The sequence below is a fragment of the Triticum aestivum genome, chromosome 2B, assembly GCF_018294505.1.
Source record: "Triticum aestivum cultivar Chinese Spring chromosome 2B, IWGSC CS RefSeq v2.1, whole genome shotgun sequence".
Classification (NCBI taxonomy): Eukaryota; Viridiplantae; Streptophyta; class Magnoliopsida; order Poales; family Poaceae; genus Triticum; species Triticum aestivum.
The window spans coordinates 654814127-654837231 of record NC_057798.1 but is presented as its reverse complement, the minus strand read 5'-3'; the positions used below and the strand labels follow the sequence as shown (position 1 = coordinate 654837231).

The 23105-nt window shown below is 45.6% G+C and overlaps 2 protein-coding genes and 2 non-coding genes across 7 annotated transcripts; 2 read left to right on the top strand and 2 right to left on the bottom strand.

Annotated features, from left to right (window-relative positions):
- Nucleotides 1-913: 913 nt before the first annotated feature.
- Nucleotides 914-4859, bottom strand: LOC123046520 (uncharacterized membrane protein At1g16860). The gene is made up of 7 exons (XM_044469916.1): nt 4711-4859; nt 4416-4561; nt 2846-3636; nt 2617-2707; nt 1963-2118; nt 1604-1815; nt 914-1482 (listed from the first exon to the last, which is right to left on the bottom strand). The coding sequence occupies exons 3-7, from the start codon at nt 3505-3507 to the stop codon at nt 1290-1292; spliced, it is 1314 nt and encodes a 437-aa protein (XP_044325851.1). The 5' UTR covers nt 3508-3636; nt 4416-4561; nt 4711-4859; the 3' UTR covers nt 914-1289.
- A 7764-nt stretch (nt 4860-12623) lies between these two features.
- Nucleotides 12624-12726, top strand: LOC123047725 (U6 spliceosomal RNA). The gene has a single exon (XR_006423099.1). It is a non-coding gene; the product is annotated as a U6 spliceosomal RNA (small nuclear RNA).
- A 3752-nt stretch (nt 12727-16478) lies between these two features.
- On the top strand, nt 16479-16581 carry LOC123047724 (U6 spliceosomal RNA). The gene has a single exon (XR_006423098.1). It is a non-coding gene; the product is annotated as a U6 spliceosomal RNA (small nuclear RNA).
- Nucleotides 16582-17330: 749 nt separating this feature from the next.
- Nucleotides 17331-22592, bottom strand: LOC123046519 (uncharacterized membrane protein At1g16860). Of its 4 annotated transcripts, none has more exons than XM_044469915.1 (6): nt 22288-22592; nt 19219-19995; nt 18978-19062; nt 18409-18564; nt 18036-18247; nt 17331-17896 (listed from the first exon to the last, which is right to left on the bottom strand). In XM_044469915.1, the coding sequence occupies exons 2-6, from the start codon at nt 19866-19868 to the stop codon at nt 17704-17706; spliced, it is 1296 nt and encodes a 431-aa protein (XP_044325850.1). In that variant the 5' UTR covers nt 19869-19995; nt 22288-22592; the 3' UTR covers nt 17331-17703. The 4 variants fall into 4 exon arrangements, with proteins under 4 accessions (XP_044325850.1, XP_044325848.1, XP_044325847.1 ...); XM_044469913.1 differs by adding an exon at nt 21065-21142 and having other exon boundaries at nt 18978-19995; nt 22288-22462; XM_044469912.1 differs by having other exon boundaries at nt 18978-19995.
- Nucleotides 22593-23105: the final 513 nt, after the last annotated feature.

The following is a 23105-nucleotide window of genomic DNA, read 5'->3' as shown; positions in this document are numbered from 1 at the left end:
CGATCTCCCGTCACGAGAGAAAACAAAGACAGCGATGGCCACGATCGCCCCCGATCCGAATCAGCCTGGCGGAGAGATGGCGCCGATGAGAGATAAATTCCGGCGGCTAGCGCCGGAAGACGGAGAAACCCTAGTTTTATCGCCTAGGGGAGAGAGTTGCGGAAACAGATGGGAAGCGCTAGCACCACGCGTGTAGATACATATTCTACCTGCTACTATGACCGCTTCAAGGATGACACGCACAAATTGAGTGGTCCAATTGTTTTTTTAAAAAGATTGAATGCCGGTACATGCCTTCTTTCGCTGGCCTCATCTTCTATTACAACAAGGCTCTTTCTGCTCTGACCCTAAAATGCACAGTTTTATGACATATAGATCCTCGTACTTTTATTTGCCCCATTTCATCTTTATGACTAAGTCCTAATAGAGCGCCACTTTTATTTTCTCAAATGGCATGATCTTGCTTGGCTGCACTCTTCATTGCTTTGTACAGTAGACCTTTATGTCCTCACCGCCTTATGCTTTTGGTAGTTAGACCTCCAAATCTCAATCTCAACTAAAGAGTAATTGAATCTTTGTGTCATATAAATTTCTCTTCCAGTGACACACAATGTCAAGATTTATTCTTATGCGTAAAAACATCATACATGTTCTTTTGATTGAATTAGGTGCATATATATGTACATTACAAAACAAAAACAATAATCATCTCGACTCCTCAAGTAGAAAGCGAAAACAACATTTTGTTTTCTACTGCAAATCACTAAATCAGCCCATGTCCTAATTAAGCAAGTTACTACAGATTACCACAGCTAGTGTGATGTTTTGACATTTTCTATTATGTATATGCAAATTGTGGACAGAGATGGAAAACGAAAGATGTTTAGCAGCAGTGCAAGAAAACCATCCTAAATAACATATATTAGACCCAATTTAATAAGTCTTCAAACAACCCAAATGCCACCATATTACACACATATTAAGAGTTCATAACCAAAAACAAGCAAAAGAGGACGTGATACATTGAAAAGGGGGTATACAGTGAAAACACAGATTACCCAGCCATACTCGATCTTTTAGTACTCCCTCCGATCCACATTACGTGTCTTAGATTTGTCTAGATACGGATGTATCTAGACACAGATCGGAGGGAGTAGCCATAATCACACGTAACATTTATACAGTTTCCTCAGTTCTAGTAATCTACCAAGCAAACCCAACCCGACGTCAAATATTCGACGGGCCAACATTCCCTCTTCACCAGCAGCTATCTCACATCACTCGGCTTGCTATACTGGTATGACATCCATGTCTGAAGTATCTTCACATCTCAAGACTAGTCCGTCAAGGTTCGATGGAAATAGGCACTTCCCCCACAGGCAACCAGATGAAACAGGCTCCGGTGGAGGTACTATCATCAACATGCTCCCGCTCTTTTGAACAACCCCCATCACACTCACAGTGCTTCCTTCCTTGATGTATCTGCCGGTATGGTATTGAGTAAATCACAATGATTCACTAATATCTTTTGGTACACATCTTCAGAAAAGAGTTAAATATTTTTATGTGATACAGGTGGAAAGCAACATAAAGAAAATAATACCCTTCTTTTAGGCGCATTTTCCGACCATCACTTGAGAGGTTCCTTTCTCGTAGCCATCTTAGAAATTCAGGAGACATGTTCTTGTTCTCGGGATTGATGTCAATTACTACCGGTTCATCGACATATGGTGTCACCCGTGCACCACTTCCTGTTCTTACCAATGCTCGAAGCCCAGATTGAAAATCTGAAATGTAGAAATCTACCGCAAAGCGCTGCAATAGTTACAGGTGAAATGTCAAAGTAATATAATTGGATTATTAACATTTTTAAAACACATCTTTATACCGGGAAGTAATTCATTGTATCAATTTATTTTAAACATCATTTTTCTAGGTACCTATGGAAAAATTAAAACTCACCTCTGCTGTCTGTAATCCCCAGGTAAACCGGCGATGCTTGGGGTTTGCAGTTTTTGAATCCCAGCCCCTATACTCATACAGCCTAGTTGAAGTGTACACACATCTCGGAATCCTTTGAAATGAAGACTGCAGTGGGAAATTTCCACACGTAACAACCTGCGATGTTTGGCATATTGATCATTACTATAAATGGTAAGTAACTAATAATGTAACAAGTTTTGTTGTCAACCTGTAGATTAACATATGCAATCTCCAAAAAACTGAAAAGGATTTTATGCTACATGTGGAACTAGGTGATTATAATAATCCAATTATAACTATCATGCAAATTCTACCATGAATAGTAAACCGAAATACAGAAATTTGGTGATATATTGATGTATTATGTGCTGGTATACAGGTCCAAAGCACATGTGGCAGAAAGGAACATGAAAGGTAAGTAACTTGGAATCTGATGGTACATGTATTCATAAACCAAAACAAGAATCGTGTAACAGTAATACTCAACTATGTTCAGCCTAGTCTCATTAGCGCACATAGCAACAGAACGATCATAGGCTCAATGGAACAGGGTGAATACTGACACTAAACAAAAATTTATCAGAGTGAAGATAACGACAATAAATCCAACAAGAGCAGCAGCATTTCACATACCCCTGTAACCTTCACATACTCTCCACCTTTTGCAGTTCTGAGATCAGTATCAGGATAGCTATTGACAAACCCAAGCACGCCTCTCCTGCCACTGAAAACATTCCAACACACAAGTGCGGCAACAGAACCAATCATTGCAACAACAACTATCAGCACAACCGCATTGTGAACAACAGCAAGAATGAAGAGACCTATTGCAAACCCCATCAGCAAGAGTGTGATCACTTACCAGAGTACCAACTTCGAAATGCTTCCCTTAACTGAGAAACTACTTTCGGTGGTGAGAGTAGTAACAGCCTGGTTGTGAGCAAGTAATGTAGCCTGCACCTTCATTGACGCAGCAGAATCAAGAGATCCAGATACTTTTCTTCTTGGAGCACCAGACGAATTCAGTGGCCCGGAAGAATGAGGGCCAGATGTGATAAGCCCAGTTGTAGGAAGCACTGGAGGTAGAGGGCCAGAATTCTGGCGAGCCATTGGGGTCACACCTCCAGACTGGGGACCGGACGACCACTTTGCTTGTTCTCGATGCTTATTGAATGGTCCGGAGTTAGATTTTGCTCTTGCTGATCCTCCAGCACCAGGAAGTGAAGATGAAAGAGAACCAGAGTAGTTTGACCGGCCACCAGCATTAGAGACAGGTCCAGAGTTGGAAGCAGCACCCCCAAACAAAGTATTACTCGAAGGTGCATTGCCCAGAGGGCCAGATTTTCTGAACTTGTCAGCATGGAGGTCAAACATCTTCCCAAACTCTCCAGATTTCTTCAAGTCACCATGAGTGTACGGCATCAAATTGGAGCCAATGGTTGGGGCTTTCTCCTTAGGTTGCTCAGGTCGGCCAGATACATACAGGCCATTGCTCAGCTGATGTGATGGAAATCTAGAACCCATGTTTTGAACCACCAGAATCAATTGTGTATTATTATTCAACCAGCTCTAGTGTAATCAATTGAGGTCAATTTGAGTCTTGATGTGCACAACCATCCTTCTCATAGTACAACCTACACCTTGCATCAGCTCCTGAAAAAGGAGACGATAAATATATATTATAAAAACCATGGGTGTGAGGTACATTTTCGCATTATGTGACCAAGAGATAATCACGTTAGAACAAATAGAATGCAAGTAAAGAAAAATCAATGATGCGAGAACCACAATAATACTGATCAAGAATATCGACAGGATTTAAAATGAGTGGCACAATAGTACACCATAGTGGTTTGACTATAGTAGAACATGAGCTAATTACAAAATTGATGCATGGGACAATACAATAAAAAACATACTAGAACAAGAACCAACTCTTCATAGAAAATTTAGTTTATCTATCATACATTTGTTTTTCCACTTTGAAGTTTATCATGGAGACCAAATAGAGTTGTTTTGCAATTTTTTTGTCTTTGACAAATTCGAAAGAGGTAGTAGTAGTTCTTCTCGTCATGTAATTGTTTTGTTTTTGGAAAATCGTCCCAGGCAATGACAGTTGATTAGATGGCACCAACCCAGTGGCGGAGGATGATCAAAGCAGAGGTGGCCAGTCATTATTAGATATAAAAACACACAATATGCATGGAAAAAGCCCGCATCTCTTTCATCATCCACAACAAAACGATTCAGCTGAAGCTCCAACCCACATCTCTCTTATTATCAATCAATACAAGTTTGTAAGTCTGTAATGTGACCAAGTGTAGGCATCAACTAATGCACCAAAGTCTGTACTGTAACTCGTCAATTTTGAGTGATGAATTTCAGATATTTATAACTCATCGATTAGAAGGGCCGGCAGTCTAAGCAATAACCTGTAACCAGGGCGCAGGCGTCGGCGGCGTGCAGTAGGGCGTGGGTGTGCGGTACCGATCGAAGAGACGGCGAGGAGCGGGTCCAGTGCGTCAGCGGCGGGTGCACGGGCTGCCTCCGCCCGGCGTCGGTGGCGTGCGGCTCCAACCTAGAAAAGGGGAATTGAGGAGGAGGTCAGAGGAACCGACGAGTGCGTGGTCGTGAGTCGCTCAAATCAGGTCGGCAGACGGCAGCAGGTCGCCATGTCCATGGGGAATTGGAGATGGAGGCCGAAGAAGTCGAGGCACGGGGAATTACGGGGACGGAGGCCGGACGCGATCAATTTGAAGGAAACGGCAGGATCGGCGGCGGCGGCGCAGCCGGGCGTTACGTCCACTGCAGCGGCTGCGGCTGCGGAAGGTGGAGGTGGGGGGGTGGCTGAGAGAGAAGATGGGCCAAGGCCCAGGTGGAAGAGAAGAGAAAGAAGGGAGGATGGGCTGCAGCCAGTAGATGCTGGGCCGCGAAATTCGACCCAGTTCAGTTGGGAACGTTTTTTCCTCCAGATAACAAAAGTGCAGAAATGTTAAAGAAAGTGCAGAAATTGTTTTTTTTCTCTGAAAGTTTTTTTTAGGGTTATGAAAGTTGTTTCGAAATTTTCTATATTCGCATATTCGGAATAATCCCTTTGTTCCATAACGCAGTGTCTATATTCTTTTTGAAAAGTCAACCTTTGCAAAATTTGATCAAGTTTTAGAAAAAATATTTACATCTAGAATATGAAATATGTATCATTAAATACATCATGACACGTAATTTCATCTCTACTACTCCCTTTGATCCAAATTAATTATCGCTCAAATTGATACATTTAGCACTGAAATACATCTACATTCTAGATACATCAGTTTCGGCGACAACTAATATGGATTGGAGACAGTATTAAAAAGGAGTTGGTGTTTATAAGTTCATCGGGTTTTTTTTTGTTCGTCCAGCCCTTGATGGATCGGCTGGGGCGACTGTTACTGCGCATGCTCTCGAGCTTCTTCTTTTTTTTGAAAGTCGCATGCTCTCGAGCTTGGGGGTCGCGTTCGCCATGTCGTCTAGTCAAGCCTGCGCTCAATAAGCCCACTTGGGCCGCGTAGTAATCAGTGAAAATTTGGTGTGTTTGCATGGAGTCAAACTAGCGAGTGCGCACAATGTCTTAATCTTGATAGCCAAATGGGCTAGCAAACTATGGTAAACGTATTCAGGTTGTATTATATTTAAATCTTACCTCAGACGAACGATATATGAGCCTAATTTGCGTCCAACCGGATGGACCTTTTCTTCTGAGATGGGACACCACAATTCCATTAAAAAATTTGTGGCTCAGCAAATGTGCTGGCAGAACAAGCAGGGCAACTTTTTTTTTGAACATCAATACAGACACAAGCGTTCATACATACGCACATACATTCATTTCCATCGTGGCCTTAGCGATCATTTTTCCTGTTTCATGACTCTTGCTGCAAATTTTAAAGGGACAAATTTTGATCCGCTGTAAGAGGATACATCGTGATCAACAGTATCTTTCCACAGGTACTCAATCACACCTGAATTCCCAGTAGTTGAATTTGTGTTTGACTGACTTATGCTTGGCTGCCTGCAGAGCCTGTTTAGTATACAACAGAGTATTTAATTATGAATGAGGTTGTAACTTTACCATATGCACAGTCAAATTTATTCGAGCTCCAATGTTACTTTCATAATCGCGCCAGGCTCAGTTTTTATCTTGCGGACGTTCGCGGACGCCTACATGCCTACTTGCTTACAAAGGACAACCGGTGCATACATGGTGTCAGGTGCATGTCACTATTATTTGCGGCAAAAAAAAAACTTAGTAGAAGCATGCAACTTACGCGAGTGAATTGCGAAAAACCACCACATTTGAAGTTCTCGTTTGGAATTGCTACCACATTTCTTGCGCGCTCCAAAAATCTACCAATTTTCTTGTTAATTTTTTCAATAAACACTGATGACCGATTTGAATCATTTTAATCCAATTTCTGACATGTCGGATCCACTTGTAAGCGCTGACGTTGCACAAAACGGTCAACACAGACGGCGTTGACGGTTAAGTTGGACATGGGACCCACCGGTCAGAGTTTGCCACCATGTTTATCTTTGTATCATTTCATCGAACAGCTTGCGCGCAGAACGGCGATGATTCTTGGAGCTCGTGTTGGTTCTCGCCGGCGGACCGTGTTGTGGCCTAGGGATGGAGGTGAGGTGGTTTGTGCGGTCGGAGTCGCCGGGGTTGACCGGAGCCTCGCCGAAGTCGAGGAACAGCGTGGCCTCCGGCCACAAGCTCATGCCACCACCGCCTCAGCGTGTGCCGCAATGTCGCCCCTCCCCGGCCAACCTCCCCCCGGCCTCTTCTGCTCCACCGGCCACACCCTCCCGAGCCCCTGCTCCCTTCCCCGAAGAACCAAGCCATGGCCGCCACTAAGCTTCGGCCATGCACCACCTCGGCCATGGCTACACCAGCACCGCCCAGGAGCTCAGCCGGCCAGCACCCCTTCGATGGCCGTCACGCGCGTCACAGCAGCGCCCTCCGGCGAGCAGCGGGAACTGGAGCAGTGGAGCTCCCGCGCTGGCACCTAGGCCATTCGACGCGTCATGGCGGCGCCCTCCGGCCTGGCAGCCGGCTCCGCCCAGGCGTGGCCTGCTGCTGCTCCCGTTGCGTGCCGGATGGCTCAGCCCGTGGCTCCACATGACACTTCCAAGGTGTGGCCTGCTGCTGCTCCCGCTACGTGTCGGAGGCCTCGGCCGGCGGCTCCGCACGACTCCTCCTGGGCACGGCCTTGTCACGACCCAAGCACATACATGGGGTGAGCAATCAGATCAGTACCGATCTCGGATACAAGAGAAGAGATTTGAGGTGAGAATCAGCAACAAGAGGGAGATACAGATAGCAGGGAGGTGAGGAACAGGAGCAAAAGGATGAGAGGCTTCAGACGTTTCAATCGTTCCCCCCGTCTCGTGTGACGCGCGCCTCTTTATATAGCATTGCTCCATATCCTTGCCACTAGGCCCAGCCCAAGTTCCACGGCCCATTTTCCAGGGCAGTCCCACGAAGAGGGCATGACCTCTGGGGCATGACATTCTCGCCCCCTTAAAATACGGCTTGTCCTCAAGTCGGTGATGTGAACCACCCGGATCCCATGGCACTAGCAGCTCAATGAGAAGTTCAATAATGTCGACGAAGCGGACACCACCCGGGTCCCATGGAGATTGTCTCTCGGGTACTCCTACGAGCTTAACAACCTGTTGCTGCAGAAATGGGTTTGGCCAGTCGACCCGAAAGATGTGATGCCAACTACTCCAAGAGATATTAAAGTTGTCACACTTCAGCTGCGCAGAGATCACTGCCATATCTGATGGAAAAATTGGGTTGTTTTCTCCGTCCCTTGGGTCAAGATAACATGATGTGCATACATATTCCGAGTAGTCTGAGCAAGCTGGGTGACCATGCAGGTTCTGAGTATGTAACATAATTCCTCCATGAACACCAATGGAATGTGGTAGGAGCAGAGTATACTTGACAACTATGAAACTCCCTGATGTGCAACTGTTTTCAACCAAAACTGCTAGAAAGATATTCGTGTTGGAATTTATCTCAAACATATGCCACTTCGTGAGCGTCCATCCAGGGCTGGGTTCAGGCAACATGTACAATGCTTTCCGAGATTGGAATATGGTTCCATCACTCAGAACATCAAAACCAGCAAGAATATAATAACCAACCAGTTTGCTTACTTTCTTATCAGTTGTAGCCGCCCTCCTTGACATTTTGTCATCCAATAAACACCATAATGTGGTGAGATCAAACTCTCCAATGATGCCGAGGAGCCATACAACTAGATAAAAACACCCACTGTCAACTTGCATAACTTCCATCGTGAAATATAGCGTTGTACACCACCAGGGCAAATGATATGTCAAAGCTCCTCTATTCTCGTGCAGATGTATATATCCAATGGATACACCACTAATGTTAAGAAGAACCTGTTGTAACTTATGGTCTCCTGGATCAAAAGGCAACTCCAGATCCATAGAAAAATATTTATAACCGAAAAGATAGCCACCCGGAGTGGAGAACTGAAGTTCCACCACCGGTAGCTTGAGCCACTCCAGTGAGAGATAAACATTAGCTTCACCACCAAAAGATATCTTTCCATCAAGCTGTATGTGCCACATCTCGTAACTGAGTCTTGCCATGTGACATAGAGAGTATATCTCTTGAGCTGTAAGCCACCAAGACACTACTGTTGCACATTTTGTTTGCAGAACTGGCTTAGAATCAAAGGCATGGACACTAGCATGGTTTAATTCTGGAACAGAGCTCGCGAGAATACAGCAGCGGTAAGCATCCATTTTCAGTTTACCAAGATTATGCACATGAACAATAAAGGGATTCTTCAACTGCCCTTGGACTGTAATGCTTAAAATTCTATTATCCAACTAAATAACATAGAGTGTCCTGAGAGCTTCAGGCTGCATAGTAACTGGAACATAGAGTGTCCTGAGATCTTCAGGTTGCATAATAACATAGAGTGTTCTAAGAGCTTCAGGGATCCTAGTATCCATCTGTTTTGCAGATCCCAAATGCAAAGTAGCATGACCAATAGCATGAGCTTGATGTACAAATTTAAAATCAGACCACCAATCAATGTGGTGCAGCACGCTCGCTTTAGTTGCAGGAAATAGTGTGGAAAATTCATTTTGAAGAGACCACCAATATAAAGGCATGCCTTCACAGCGACCACTGGTTTTCCATGAGGAATTATGAACAATGGCACTGTCTACCTTACATGAAGACTGCATCGACTTATAGCGAAGAACATCTGTAGCACTGAACCGCCAAGTAAGCACAGAAGATGCAATGATATTACTGCAAGTTGGCTTTTCCCACACTGTGTTGTGGGCAAAAATAGTTGAAGGGCGATAGGCTTCGCTAAAGAGTTCCACTTCTGCTCTGCATAATATTAGGGCCTGATTAGCTGCTGCATAAATATGCAAATGCTTCTCTTCGATGGATTTCCCCGAGATACAACAAGGTGCATATTGTGCTCTCCATAGACATCCATCCACATGGCACTCTGTCATTAGTGAACTAGGTGCAGCTTCACTGAACAATATGTTCAGAATTGAACCAACACCCAAGACTTGCAAAGAGAGTCCAGTGTTGTGTTGTCCAGCAGAAAATAGAGCTTCAAAACTCACATCAGCTAACCGTACATTTTGAGGATCAGACCAGTAGTTTTGGAACCTCCAGAACACGTCCACCAAACACCAAGGAGAGTTGGAGGGATTACGCCTTAAGTACCGCACCTCTGATTCTGCTAGAGCATACATTACTTCCAAGGACTCATTGAAAATAAGCCACCAATACCAGTCGATGTTCCCAAGGCTTGAGTTGCTGCGGTTGATGTCTCCTGCTTGCCTAAGAGATTGAGGGGTTGTTTTGTGTGAGTGCAGCCGAGGCCAGAAAGAGAGCTTCCCCCAGCACACCTTTGCACTGTAAATATCCTCTCTCATCATTCCTTGCCAACTCACACAGGGAGCCACCTCCCTGATTAACACCGTGGCGGCGCTCGATGGTGGCTCGATGATGCCGCCACGAGCTGTACTGCTGTCCTTGTCAAGGAAAGAGGGCCATGGTGCCGGCCGGACCACCGTCCCTTGTGGCTTCAAACCTGGTGTCACACCTGACATGAACACGTCTGTAAACACAAAGCCTTTCAACAAAACCTGGTGGGCGTCGTCATGACGAACTTGAGGGAAGGAATCGGTCGCCACCACGGGGTTGGTGTGGCGACACTAAAGGTGTTGGTGTCGAGAGCTTCGCCACACATAGCAGAGGTTGCAAGATCAGGGGAGATGTCGATGGTGGCGTCACAACTTGGGTAATCCGTTGAGCACATGATCGGTGTTGGAGCAGCAAGGCTGCTGGCGTCGACGCCGCGATCTGCACTGCACAACACTGGGACCTCGAGCTTGGTGGAGACGATGCAGAGGGTCTCAGTAGGCATGAGACCATGAACTCCATGGTCGTAGCCATTGACACGCTCCTCGACAGCCATGGCCTCATCCTTCATGATCTCTTCCTCCCTAATTCTAGCAAGGCAGGACGCTCTGGTGATGCTAGATGGCGATTGCGAGTGCACAGCTACTTGAATATCCTTGCGCAAGCCATCGATGTACGGGTGGACAAAGCTCTTGATGCTTAGACTGGAGTCAAGATGCAGCACATGGTGTAGGCGCTCCCAGAACAACGTCGTGTACTCAGCCACGGTTCCCACCTGCGTCAGCTCGAGCAGCAAGCGCATGCGCAGGTGGAACTCACTCTCAGGCATTTCGTCGAATAGGTGATAGGCAGGAAGTGGGTTGGTGATTTTTTGTTGGCTCTGATTACCAAATTTTCACGACCCAAGCACATACATGGGGTGAGCAATCAGATCAGTACCGATCTCGGATACAAGAGAAGAGATTTGAGGTGAGAATCAGCAACAAGAGGGAGATACAGATAGCAGGGAGGTGAGGAACAGGAGCAAAAGGATGAGAGGCTTCAGACGTTTCAATCGTTCCCCCCGTCTCCTGTGACGCGCGCATCTTTATATAGCATTGCTCCAGATCCTTGCCACTAGGCCCAGCCCAAGTCCCACGGCCCATTTTCCAGGGCAGTCCCACGAAGAGGGCATGACCTCTGGGGCATGACAGGCCTCACCCGACAGTACGCCCCCGTGCCTTTATCTTCCTCTAGTGAGGCCGGCATCGCCCGACAGTACACCTTCCGTCGCCTTCGACGAGCTTCGCCACGAGCCTGGCCGTTGCTTCCCTGCGACCTGCTCGCTCACGACCATGATGCATACCTGTTCGATGGAATGCCTCCAAAGAGAAAAGATTTAGAAAGACAAGGCTACTCACGGGTGGACCCTCTGTTCAGCATATGAGTAAACAAATGGTGCTGACCGTTTACTGCCATGTCAGCACTTACAGGTGGACCCAACAGGTTGGAAATCGGATTAAAACGGTTCAAATCGGTCATCAGTGTTTATTGAGAAAATTAACAAGAAAACCGGTAGATTTTTGGGGCGCGCAAGAAATGTGGTGGCAATTCTGAATGAGAACTTCAAATGTGGTGGTTTTTTGCAATTCACTCAACTTACGCACATAGTAGCCACTTATACTAGTACAAATCAAACAATATAAAGGTGCAGGGCCCGGTGCATTGACCCCATGATAGTTGCTTAAACCTAAATTAACTACATTGTGCTACCGTTATACTCCCTCCGTTCCTCAATATAAGGTGTATTATTTTTTCAAAAAGTCAAACTTCTCTAAGTTTGATCAAGTTTGTAGACAAAAATATCAATACCTAGAATACCAAATCATTATCACTAGATTCATCATGAACTATGTTTTTACATTTTATATAATTAGTATTATAAATCTTTATATATTTTGCTGTAAAGTTGGTCAAACATAGACAACAGTTGACTTTTTGAAAAACTAATACACCTTATATTTTGGAACGGAGGGAGTATGAAACTGTTTGAGCCGGCTGAGTTATGCAAATCTCCAATTAGTTAGCTTGTGTGAGTGATAACAAAGAACAATGTACGTTAAAAAAAATAAAAGAATTATGCATCTACTTGCGCACCAGTGGGAAACTAACGCTCGCTAACCAGTTGAGTCCATTTCACTTTGTGTTGCAACATGGAAAAAACATGGTATTATACAAGCTTTTGAGATTTACACTAGGAATTTCAGAAAATCTTAAGGAACCAAGCCCATTATTCTGACAAGTTCTGGTGCTCAACACATTTATATTTATCAAGGAGCACATTGTTACTCCCTGCTAGGAGGGAATCGAACTAGGAATATTGATCAGAGGAACTACGAGAGAGCTGAAGATTTTTTTTTTTTTTTTTTGAGAAACGAGAGAGCTGAAGATAACTGACCTCTGCCCCTCGCACTGATCTGGGCTACGTAGTGAGATGCAGCCCACGTGAGTTCAGCAACGGTCTCGCGCTGGGCTTTTAGGCCCGCGTGATCGGGCTTTGTCGGGTGGTCAACGTGCGCGCGGCTAGGGAGAGCAACGCAGCAGTTCTACTTTGTTTAGTCCCACCTCGGCTGTTCAATTGAGCTCTGACCGGTTTATAAGCTCGCTCGCTGCAACTAGACTTGTCCCTTCGGGGACATCCGATAAAATTGGAACGATACAGAGAAGATTAGCATGGCCCCTGCGCAAGGATGACACGCACAAATCGAGAAATGGTCCAAATTTTTTTGAGATTTTCCGCGCCGGTCCCTGGCTGCCACTTTCTCTATTACAGCCGTGCCCCTGGAGCCTTCTCTCAGTATCCACATTCTCTATTACAGCCGTGGTATACCCTTGTACTTTCATCTGCGGCCTTATCATCTTTTACATTGAAATCCTAATGGTAATTAAACCCCAAACTCTCAATCTCGACTGAGGTACAGGAATCTCTGCATCCTATAAATCTGACATGCAAGATCTTTAGCTGTAGTGCAGGAAATATATCCTAAATTAAACCGTCAATGTGATATCTACAATTCAGATAACAAACGCCATGTTCACAGCAGAGTTCATGTAATCATGGGTTTGTTGTTGGAATCTGCAAATGTAAACCCTCCCTAAGCAAAAAAGAAAAGCAGAAAAAAGAGCCAGCGTAACAAGTTAGTACTCCCTTCTATTCCTAAATATAAGACGTTTTGACACAACTTCTTATATTTAGAAGCAGAGGTAGTGGCCGTATATATAGATAGGGAGAAGGAACAGATCTGGCAGCAGAAGAACAAGCAGGCTGCAGCAGTATGCCATTTGCACTGCGGATATTTTGGTCCATAGAAAATTGCATATACTTTAGAGATGAAACGCATTTCAGACTCTCGGAGGCATGGCAAAAAATGATATCATTCCTTCAGTATATACAATTGCCAGGTACAGAAAACATTCCTTTCGTACACTACTCCAGAACAGTAAACTAAAACCTGCAAGTTAAACATGAGATTCAGCCACTCAGGTAAACACAACGTATCACGATTCAAAGTACATTCAGGAAAGCACCGCGGTTCCTATCGTCAATTCCATGTATCCATTTGTCCTGGGCGCAAAGCTCTGGGCCTCCAATGCACAAAGGATAAAATCCTCATCAACAAACGCTGAGTGTAGCAAAGAATAAGTCTGAATGTAACAGTCTTGAAGAGAGGAAGTATAGCATCAGGATTGCAGTTCAAGCCCGTGCCTATTAAAACCTGCACCATTACCAGAAAGCTCTCGGACTGCCTTCATATCATCTTCGTTGCCCCAAAGTGACATATAAACCCAATTCAACAAGTCTTCAGACAGCCCAGATGCCATCATATCACAAGTATTCAGAGCTCGTGAGCGAAAAAATTGCAAAAGAGGACGTAATACATTGGAAAAAAGACTATACAGCCAAACACAGGTTACCCAACCGTACTCGATCGATCTTCAGTAACCATAATCACACGTAACATTTGTACATTTTCCTCAGTTCTACTAGTACTACCAAACAAACCCAACCCGAGGTGAAAAGAAAATCAAAGGGGGTCCATACAGTGAAATTCGGGAGGTTAGTGGGGAGAATACGGGACGGGACCAGCTGCCGTACCGTACGGGGCCGTTCCAGGAATGATTGATTGTGTGGTGATCACGGGTTCTTCGGAAGGTGGAGAAAATCATGGGGGAGAGGAGAGGAGCTCCTGTTATGATCCTCCCCTTTTACTTGGGTCTGGGCACGAGCATGAGCTGGTGCATTCATTCCCTTGTTTTGATCTTCTGGTGGGTGTCGATTTCCACATGGGCTCACTGCACGCTCCTTCCCAGATTCTGGGTTGAAGTCGGTTCTCCTAACTTGGGGCACTGATACACGTTGGTAAAATTTCCAGCTGAACATAACACCTGAAAGAGATATGGCCCGTCTAGCCCCTAGCGCGGCAGACTGACTGACAGTTTCCCTGAAGAAGACAGGTGCGAAGGTAAAGGAGCAAACGTGTTCTTACTTACCCATCTTCGTCAGGTAACAACTGACTCTACAATGAAATCAAAGGATAACCGGCCTTGCACGATGCATGGTACTCGGGTCGATTCAGAGCCATTCCTCAATTTTCTACTGTATGTCGACATGGTCCGCCGCACCGTGTAAAATGTTGTTGCTGATATCCAGGGCAACTTGCCGATCCAGGCCCGGGGACCAGGTCCCCGGCTCTGGCTGGATGACCAATCAAAGAAGTTGGCCAAGATCGGAGTCGGAGGACGGGTCGCTTGATGAACCTGAACCACATGCGATGAAAATGAGATGCGTTGCTTCTGCCAACAACACGCGCGTATTTTTATAGTATTGGTTTCGTGGTGCGACAGTCGGGGCCGCCTTGAGAATGATCGCCGGAACTCCTGTTGTGATCTGCTTCTCAGCTGATATTCTCAAGGCGAATGACGGACTGCACCTGCTCTGCTCTGCTCTGTTTCAGGCTGCAAATGGACGCGGGCTGCCCACGGTGCCCACTTAAAAGCCCACATAATCTACATTAGCGGACGCCCACGGATAGTGCGACAAGATATGTGGGATATGTCGGTTTGTTCCGCGGTGCCCGCATCGAGCCCACGTCTATCTCACTTCCTTCAATAAGGACACGCCGCGACGATGCATTGTGGATTAGAACATGCTGCCGTGTAGCTTCGCCATGGCCGCAGCGCCGCCGTCCACCTCAGCCAGGGCAGCCTTAGCGCCGCCATGGACGTCCTCGCCGTCTCCGTCATGGTCGCAGCCGTCCACCTCGGCCACGGCAGCCTTAGCGCCGCCATAGTCGTCGTCCAGCTCCGTCATACTCGCAGCGCCGCCGTCCACCTCGTCCACGGCCGTATTAGCGCCGCCATGGACACGGTCGTAGCGTCATCCTCGTCCAGCTCTATCATGGTCGCCACGCACATCCATCTCTCATCGATCGATCAACAATCATTCACTCATTCTCTGTTTCATTTACTTTTGATGGGTGCACGATGTCCAGCTTCAGATCCCTTTCCGATGTCTGCCAGCACAAGAAGTTCTGGTGTTCCATGATCACTATTCAGAATGCATGAACATTTGAGTATTTGTTGCATCCTGCCCTGCTTGTACGCGTTTGGATTCAGCTGCTTATTTGAGTGTACGAACTCAGTGTTTAATAGGATGTGGGTTGCCCGCTAAACCCGCTTATCCCGCGTAAAAATATGCGGGCATATGCGGGCCTCCCGCTTATACTATGCGGCTGATGTGGGGCGGATGCGGGCCTCCCGCGGAGAGCCCCACTTGCAGCCTGAGCTCTGTTTGTTCAGCTCCTTCCCGTAGGTAGATTTTCACTGAGTTGTTTCATCAAAAACAAAATACTCTCACCCAACTTGTGCATCTGGTTTAACATTACTGCACACACTGGTGATAATTGCCAGCTGAAAGCCCCAAGGATCACTTGAAATTGCCGGCTGCACACGCTGACCTGAACCTTAAAGCAAGCAGTAGGTTCATCAATACACCACCGTTTTGAGCAGCTGCTAGCTCTTCATTACCAGCCAACCAGCCAGCATCCCATCCCAGACTTATTCATTAGAGGTCAAAATGTTGGGGCTAGATTGCTGCCAACAGCTAGAGAATACAACTAATTTCTCAACAACAAAAAAAGAACTAGAGAATACAACTGAACTCAACACAATCTAACTCTGTGGACAAACTCAACACGATGATGTTCATGTTCTGCGTGTGGCACGTACAGTAAGACGGAGAGGAAGGAAAAATAGCACCATGCTCTGTCTCTACCGATTTGGGCCGCGTAAGGAGATGCAGCCCGCGTGAGGTCTACTACGAGGCTGCTTGCCGCTGGGCTTTTAGGCCCACGGACGGCTTACGCGCTCGCGGGAGCGGCCGGGGAGAGCAACACAGCAGTCTAGGATTGTTTAGTCCCACCTCGCCTACAAGAGAGCATCGCTACCTGTTTATAAGCTCGCTCGCTGCAGCTGGCTCGTCCCTTCGGGGACATCCGATAAAATTGGAACGATACAGAGAAGATTAGCATGGCCCCTGCGCAAGGATGACACGCACAAATCGAGAAATGGTCCAAATTTTTTTGGGAATTCGCACGCCGGTCCCTGCCTCCTACTTTTTCTCTTACAGGTATGCCCCTGCCCCCTGTCGGTGGCCTCGTCTTCTCTTACAGCAAGGCCCTTCTGTTCCCCTGTGGTTGTTTCAGCTACACCATAGTCCATATCAACTATACAATATTGCAGCTGAGCCCAAGAAATCCTCTGTTTTATGACAAATAGATCCTCTAGTTTTACTTTACCAGGGAGCCCCTTTTCATCTCTACAACCAAGTCTAAAATGGATTATCAGCTAGAGTTTGGCCATATTTTTTCCAAGACACGTGCAGATCGGCTGCCTTCTACATTTCCCAGTACAGTGTGTTTTCACCACCTTATTTTCTGGGTAATTAGGCCCCTAACTAAATCTCAATCTCAACATAAGTAAAGAAACCTGTGCATCCTGTAAATTTCTCTCTCAATGGCATAAACAATGTTCAGACATAGTTTTACACAGAGAAGGTGATGCCTATTATTTTTACTGAATTAGATGTACACGCTACAATGAAGAACAAAAAACCCATATCCTAATTAAGCAAGTTACAGATTATCAAAGCCAGTGTATTTGACATTTTTAATTACATACAAAACAATGTGGGCACAGAAATGTGGCAGGTAACATCTTTAACAGCGGTGCAAGAAATATTCAACCTACAAAACATATAAACCCAATTCGACCGAGTCTTCAAACAGCCCAAAAGACATCATGAATGAAATGGACCGCCAACATGGATACATAAAAGTAACAGCAACAATATATTTAGGCTTTAACAGCAATGCAAGAAGTTCATCCTAAATAACACATAAACCCGATTCAACATGTCTTCAAACAGCCCAAAAGCAATCATATTACACAAGTATTGAGAGCTCATAACCGAAAAAACAGGAGCGAAGGAGGACAAAACACATGGAAAAAGGACTATACAGCCAAACACAGATTAACCAGCAGCCATACTCCATCTTTACTAGCCTTAATCACACCTAACATTTGTACATTTTTCTCAGTTCTAATACTCTACCAATCAAACCCAACCCGAGGTCAAAAGATTCGACAGGCCAACGTTCCCTCTTCAACAGCAGCTATTCCACACCACAGCAATCATCAGCTTGCTATACTGGTATCACATCCATGTCTGAAGTATCTTCACATCTCACGACCAGTCCATCAAGGTTCGCTGGAAAGAAACAACTCCCCCACTGGCAACCAGATGAGATGGGCTCTGATGGAGGTACTATCATCAACACGCTCTCATTCTTTTGAACGACACCCATCACGCTCACAGTGCTGCCTTCTTTGATGTATCTGCAGGTACAAGATAAGAGTTGAACACAATTATTCAATTATATCTTTTTGGCGCACATCTTCGGAATAGAGGTAAACATCTCTAGTTATGCAGCAATGCAAGCCTTCTAGGTGGAAAGCAACATGAAGAAAATAATACCCTTCTTTTAGGCGCATTTTCCGACCATCACTTGAGAGATTCCTTTCTCGTAGCCATCTTAGAAATTCAGGAGACAAGTCCTTGTTCTCAGGATTGACGTCAATTACTACCGATTCATCGACATATGGTGTCACCCGTGCACCACTTCCTGTTCTCACCAATGCTCTAAGCCCAGACTGAAAATCTGAAATGTAGAAATCGACCGCATGTCGCTGCAATATTTACAGGTGAAGTGTCAATGTCAGTTCGGAAGAAAGTAATATAACTGCATTAGTACAGTTTTCCAACACATCTTTTTACTGGGGAATAACTCATTGTATCAATTTATTTTAAGCATCGTTTTTCTAGGCACTCATGAAAAAACAAAACTCACCTCTGCTGTCCGTAATCCCCAGGTAAACCGGCGATGCTTGGGGTTTGCAGTTTTTGAATCCCAGCCCCTATACTCATACAGCCTAGTTGAAGTGTACACACATCTTGGAATCCTTTGAAATGAGGACTCCAGGGGGAAATTTCCACACGTAACAACCTGTGTTGTTTGGCATACTGATCATTACTGAATGGTAACTGACAACGGAACAAGTTCTCTTAGAACAAAAAAGAATATGTTGTCAACTTGTAGATTAATGTACACAATCTCCAAAAACTGACAGGGAGTTTATGCTACACGTGGAACTAAGTGACTATAAGAATTCAATTATAACAACCATGCAAATTATACCATGAATAGTAAAACGAAATACAGAAATTTGGTGATATATTGGTATATTATGTGCAGACTTGGACTCTGATAGTACTCAACTATGTTAAGGTTAGTGTCTAGGGATATTAGTGTCTAGGTTATTGCTCAGTAGAACAGGATGAATACTGACATCAAACAGCAATTTATCAGAGTGAAGAAAAGGGCAATAAATCCAACAGGATCAGAAGCATTTTACATACCCCTGTAACCTTCACATACTCTCCATCCTTTGCAGTTCTGAGATCAGTATCAGGACAGCTATTGACAAACCTGAGCACGCCTCTCCTGCCCCGCCAAACATTCCAAGACACAAGTGCAGCAACAGAACCAATCATTGCAACAACAACTATCAGCACAATCGCATTGTTTACAGCAATAAGAATGAAGAGACCTACTGCAAACCCGAACAGCAAGAGTGTGATCACTAGCCAGAATACCCACTTTGAAATGCTTCCCATAACTGAGAAACCATCTTCACTGGTGAGTGTAGTAACAGCCTGGTTGTGAGCAAGCGATGTGGCCCGCGCCTTCATCGATGCAGCAGGATCCAGAGACCCAGATACTTTCCTTCTTGGGGCACCGGACGAATTCAGTGGTCCAGAAGTAACAGGGCCAGATGTGATAAGCCCAGTCGTAGGAAGCATTGGAGGGAGAGGGCCGGAATTCTGGCGAGCCATTGGGGTCACACCTCCAGACTGGGGACCAGATGACCGCTTTACTGGTTCTCCATGCTTATTGAGTGGTCCGGAATTAGATTTTGCTCTTGCTGATCCTCCAGCGCCAGGAACTGAAGATGAAAGAGAACCGGAGTAGTTTGACCGACCGCCAGCATTAGACACAGGTCCAGAGTTGGAGGCAGCACCGCCAAATGAAGGATTTCTCGAAGGCGCATTGCCTAGAGGACCAGATTTTCTAGATCTTTCAGCATGGAGCTCAAACATCTTCCCAAGCTCTCCAGATTTCTTGGTGTCACCACCAGTGTATGGCATCACATTGGATCCAAAGGTCGGGGCCTTCTCCTTAGGTTGCTCAGGTCGGCCAGAAACATAAAGGCCACTGCTCAGCTGATGTGATGGAAATCTAGAACCCATGTTTTTGAACCACCAAAATCAAGTATATTATTCAACCAGCTGAAGTGTAATCAAGCGAAGCTAATTTGAGTCTTGATGTGCACAGCTGTCCTTCTCACATAGTACAACCTACACCTTGAATCAGCTCCTGAAAAAGGACATAATAATATATAAATAGCCGACGCATGTGAAGTACATTTTGCCAATATGTGACCAAGAGATAATCACTTTAGAACAAATAGCATGCAGATAAAGAAAAAATTGATGTTAGTAAGAACCACAATAATACTGATCATCCACGGGATTTTAAATGAACAGCTTTTACATCAGAGTGGGTTGACTATAGCAAAACATGAGCTAATTAGAAAATTGATGCATGGGACAAAACAACAAAAATATATAGAATAAGAACCAACTCTTCAGAGAAAATTTAGCGCGTCATACATTTGTGTTTCCACTTTGAAGTTTATTCAGACGACTTAACAAGCAAACACCTTATGCTAAGCATATTTACTAATTTGTCAGACTTTTTTTTGTCTGACACTGGTGTAAAAACTTGCACGTCATGAAAAGACAATGCAATCAAGCAGTTCCTTCATGTACGGCTCAAAGGGAGAGGGCACCAGTGACAGGAGCAATGGCATGGTGCGGCAGGCTATGAGGGTTAGGTGAGGGATGAGTGGCGGCGATGGAGCGGTGAGGGGCAGGCACTAAGGGTCCAAAGCGAGGTGAAGAATGCTGCAGAATTGATTGGGGGAGAAAGAATGGCTTGGGTTAATTTTAGGAGAGAGGAAATTTCACTTTCCAGACGCACGCCAATTATTGGCCAGCTTGCTTCTCAGCTATCACACACATGCATATGGTTTAGCTGGCATTTATGTATGTCTTGCAATGATAGATGCCAGTGATGCTACAGATTTTACCTGGCACTTACCAAAAATGGCTTTGTTTCATTACTGTGTGGGCACATTATATGTGTACGCTGGTACATACGAAATGCCTTAAGATTTTCAGATATTTATAAGTGCAGCATATAAGTGTATGATGGCAGATTTCATGCTTTCCTATTAAGTGCCCCTAGTAATAGGCTAGTATGAGTGACTGTTATAACGATGACTCAAATCTTTTTCTATCATAATCATTGGCAACACCATTCTAGGACACAAGTTACTGAAAAAAAACGTTCAATATAGCAGAGGTAGCTAACCAAAACATACGTGAAGCGAAGGACTCAGCCGTAGTAGATCTACTTCAAGATTCAGATATAACCCTATAACAAGTTTCAGACATAGAACCTGATATGACAAGTCAAGTTGGAATCAGATAATATAGCATTCCCCCCAAATGAAGCTATAGACAAACTCTGGAAACATGCAGGATTCATGGAGACGTCTCCCCTGAAATAACTAAGCACGCCGAAATGTATGCAGAAAAAAGAAACTGGTAAATTTTGAGAGTTATGATAACATCATCGGCAAGAAAAGTGTGTCCCACCCCCTAACACGGTTGAAATATGACTTCCAGTGTGCAGTGAAGTTGCCAAGGACAACATCAGATCTCAGATATAGCTTGAAGTTCATTCAAAAAAGAGATATAGCTTGAAGCTTGAGCAAAGGACTCCCAGTGATAACAACAAACATAGTTATTTGGAGCAACCAGGATGGTAAATATTGACACCATTCTACTCGTGCAGTGAGTAATCGATTTGCATGACATCTACTAGATCCTAGCCAACCAGGCCTGCATACGAACAAAGTAACGCTGGAAAATAAATCGCAGCATGGCAGCAAAGTTCACTGGGGCAATGCCCGTTTCAGATCGATGAACTTAGTCACCCGCAAAAAGAGAAAAAGATGGATGAACTAGTGCCAGATCTAGGCATATTTCTGAAAAAACAAGAAGGCAAAATACCCCTTTTATAAAATTTCAGAAATTACGACTAGAAATAGCATTCCGCCAAGAAGTGGTAGGTGAGAAATGATTCCTCGACCACAAGACAAATATGTTCCAGTAATTCCCCAAAACTCCGAATAAAAAAAGTCCGTAAATACATATAGCGACTAGAAAGCCCAATCCCTGCCCGCATCTCACAGGTCGAAGCCCCGGGAAAGACGAATCTGTGGAAATCCCGCCGGAATCTGGCTCCACCGACACAAGGAAACAGCGAGGCACCGCATTAGCGACGCTGGCGGTCCCCAAGAATCGCGGCAAGGAGCACCACAACCACCACCTTTCGTGGCAAAAAGGACGTTCGTTTCCCGCAACCACCCCTCCCCTCCTCCCGGAACGACGGAGCAGATTCGTCTAAGCAAGGAAAAAAATATCGGAACTCGCCCGAACCAAGAAGCACGGGGGAGAGACGGCAATGGCGCGCTTAGGGGCCAAGAACCCGCAGAAACGGCAGTGGTTTCCGGTGGAGGCGTGGGAAATCTCTGCATACCTCGAGGGGACGGCGGACATCTTCTCTTGGGAGGGAGGAAATCAGCGAGGGAGGGGGGAGTGAGCTCCGTTCGCCTGCCTGCTGCGCCGACGGAATGGGGGGAGTGGGTGGGGAGGGGAGGGGAGCGCGCACAGCACAAATGGAGCAGACGGGGGACAGAGAGTAGGAAGGGGGAGAGAGAATAAGCGGGGAGGCGGAGAGGGGAGGGAGAGAGAGAAAATAATGCAGCGCGAGGGGGGTGGGGGATGGTGGGAGCGCGTACGACGCCTTTCAGCTCCTCTCCCTCTCCCTCTCCCTCTCCCTCTCTCTCTCTCTCTGCGGTGTGCTGTCTGTCTGTTACTCCCACGACGAACGACTCTCTCTCCTCCCCCGTGATGCAGCTGCTCGCTACTACTGTAGCTGCTGAGCAAAATGACCATAATGCCCCTGGATTGTTCTTTTTTCTAAAACTTTTTTTTTTGCATGTGAGTAGTACATTTTTGTCTTGGCGAATTCGAAAGAGTTACTGGCTGGCAGTGGCAGTAGTAGTAGTACTAAGTAGGAGGAGTAATTTCTAATTAATTACTTGGGGTAAATGCCAATTGGTTGGGTGGCGCTACCAGTCGGGGAGATGATTGCGACGGTGCGCTGCGTTTTCCTCCTTCTTTCCGTTAACAGCGCGCGATTAATTGTTGCGTCGGTGCGGGATGCAAATCCTCCTCTTTCTTTTCTTCGGGGGTGCTGATGATCTACTGCTCCGTCCCGTTCGACCTCTGTCCAGCAGTGTTGCTCCTTTCGGAAATAACCAATTTGGATGCGTAAGAAGAAATCGCTCGAGT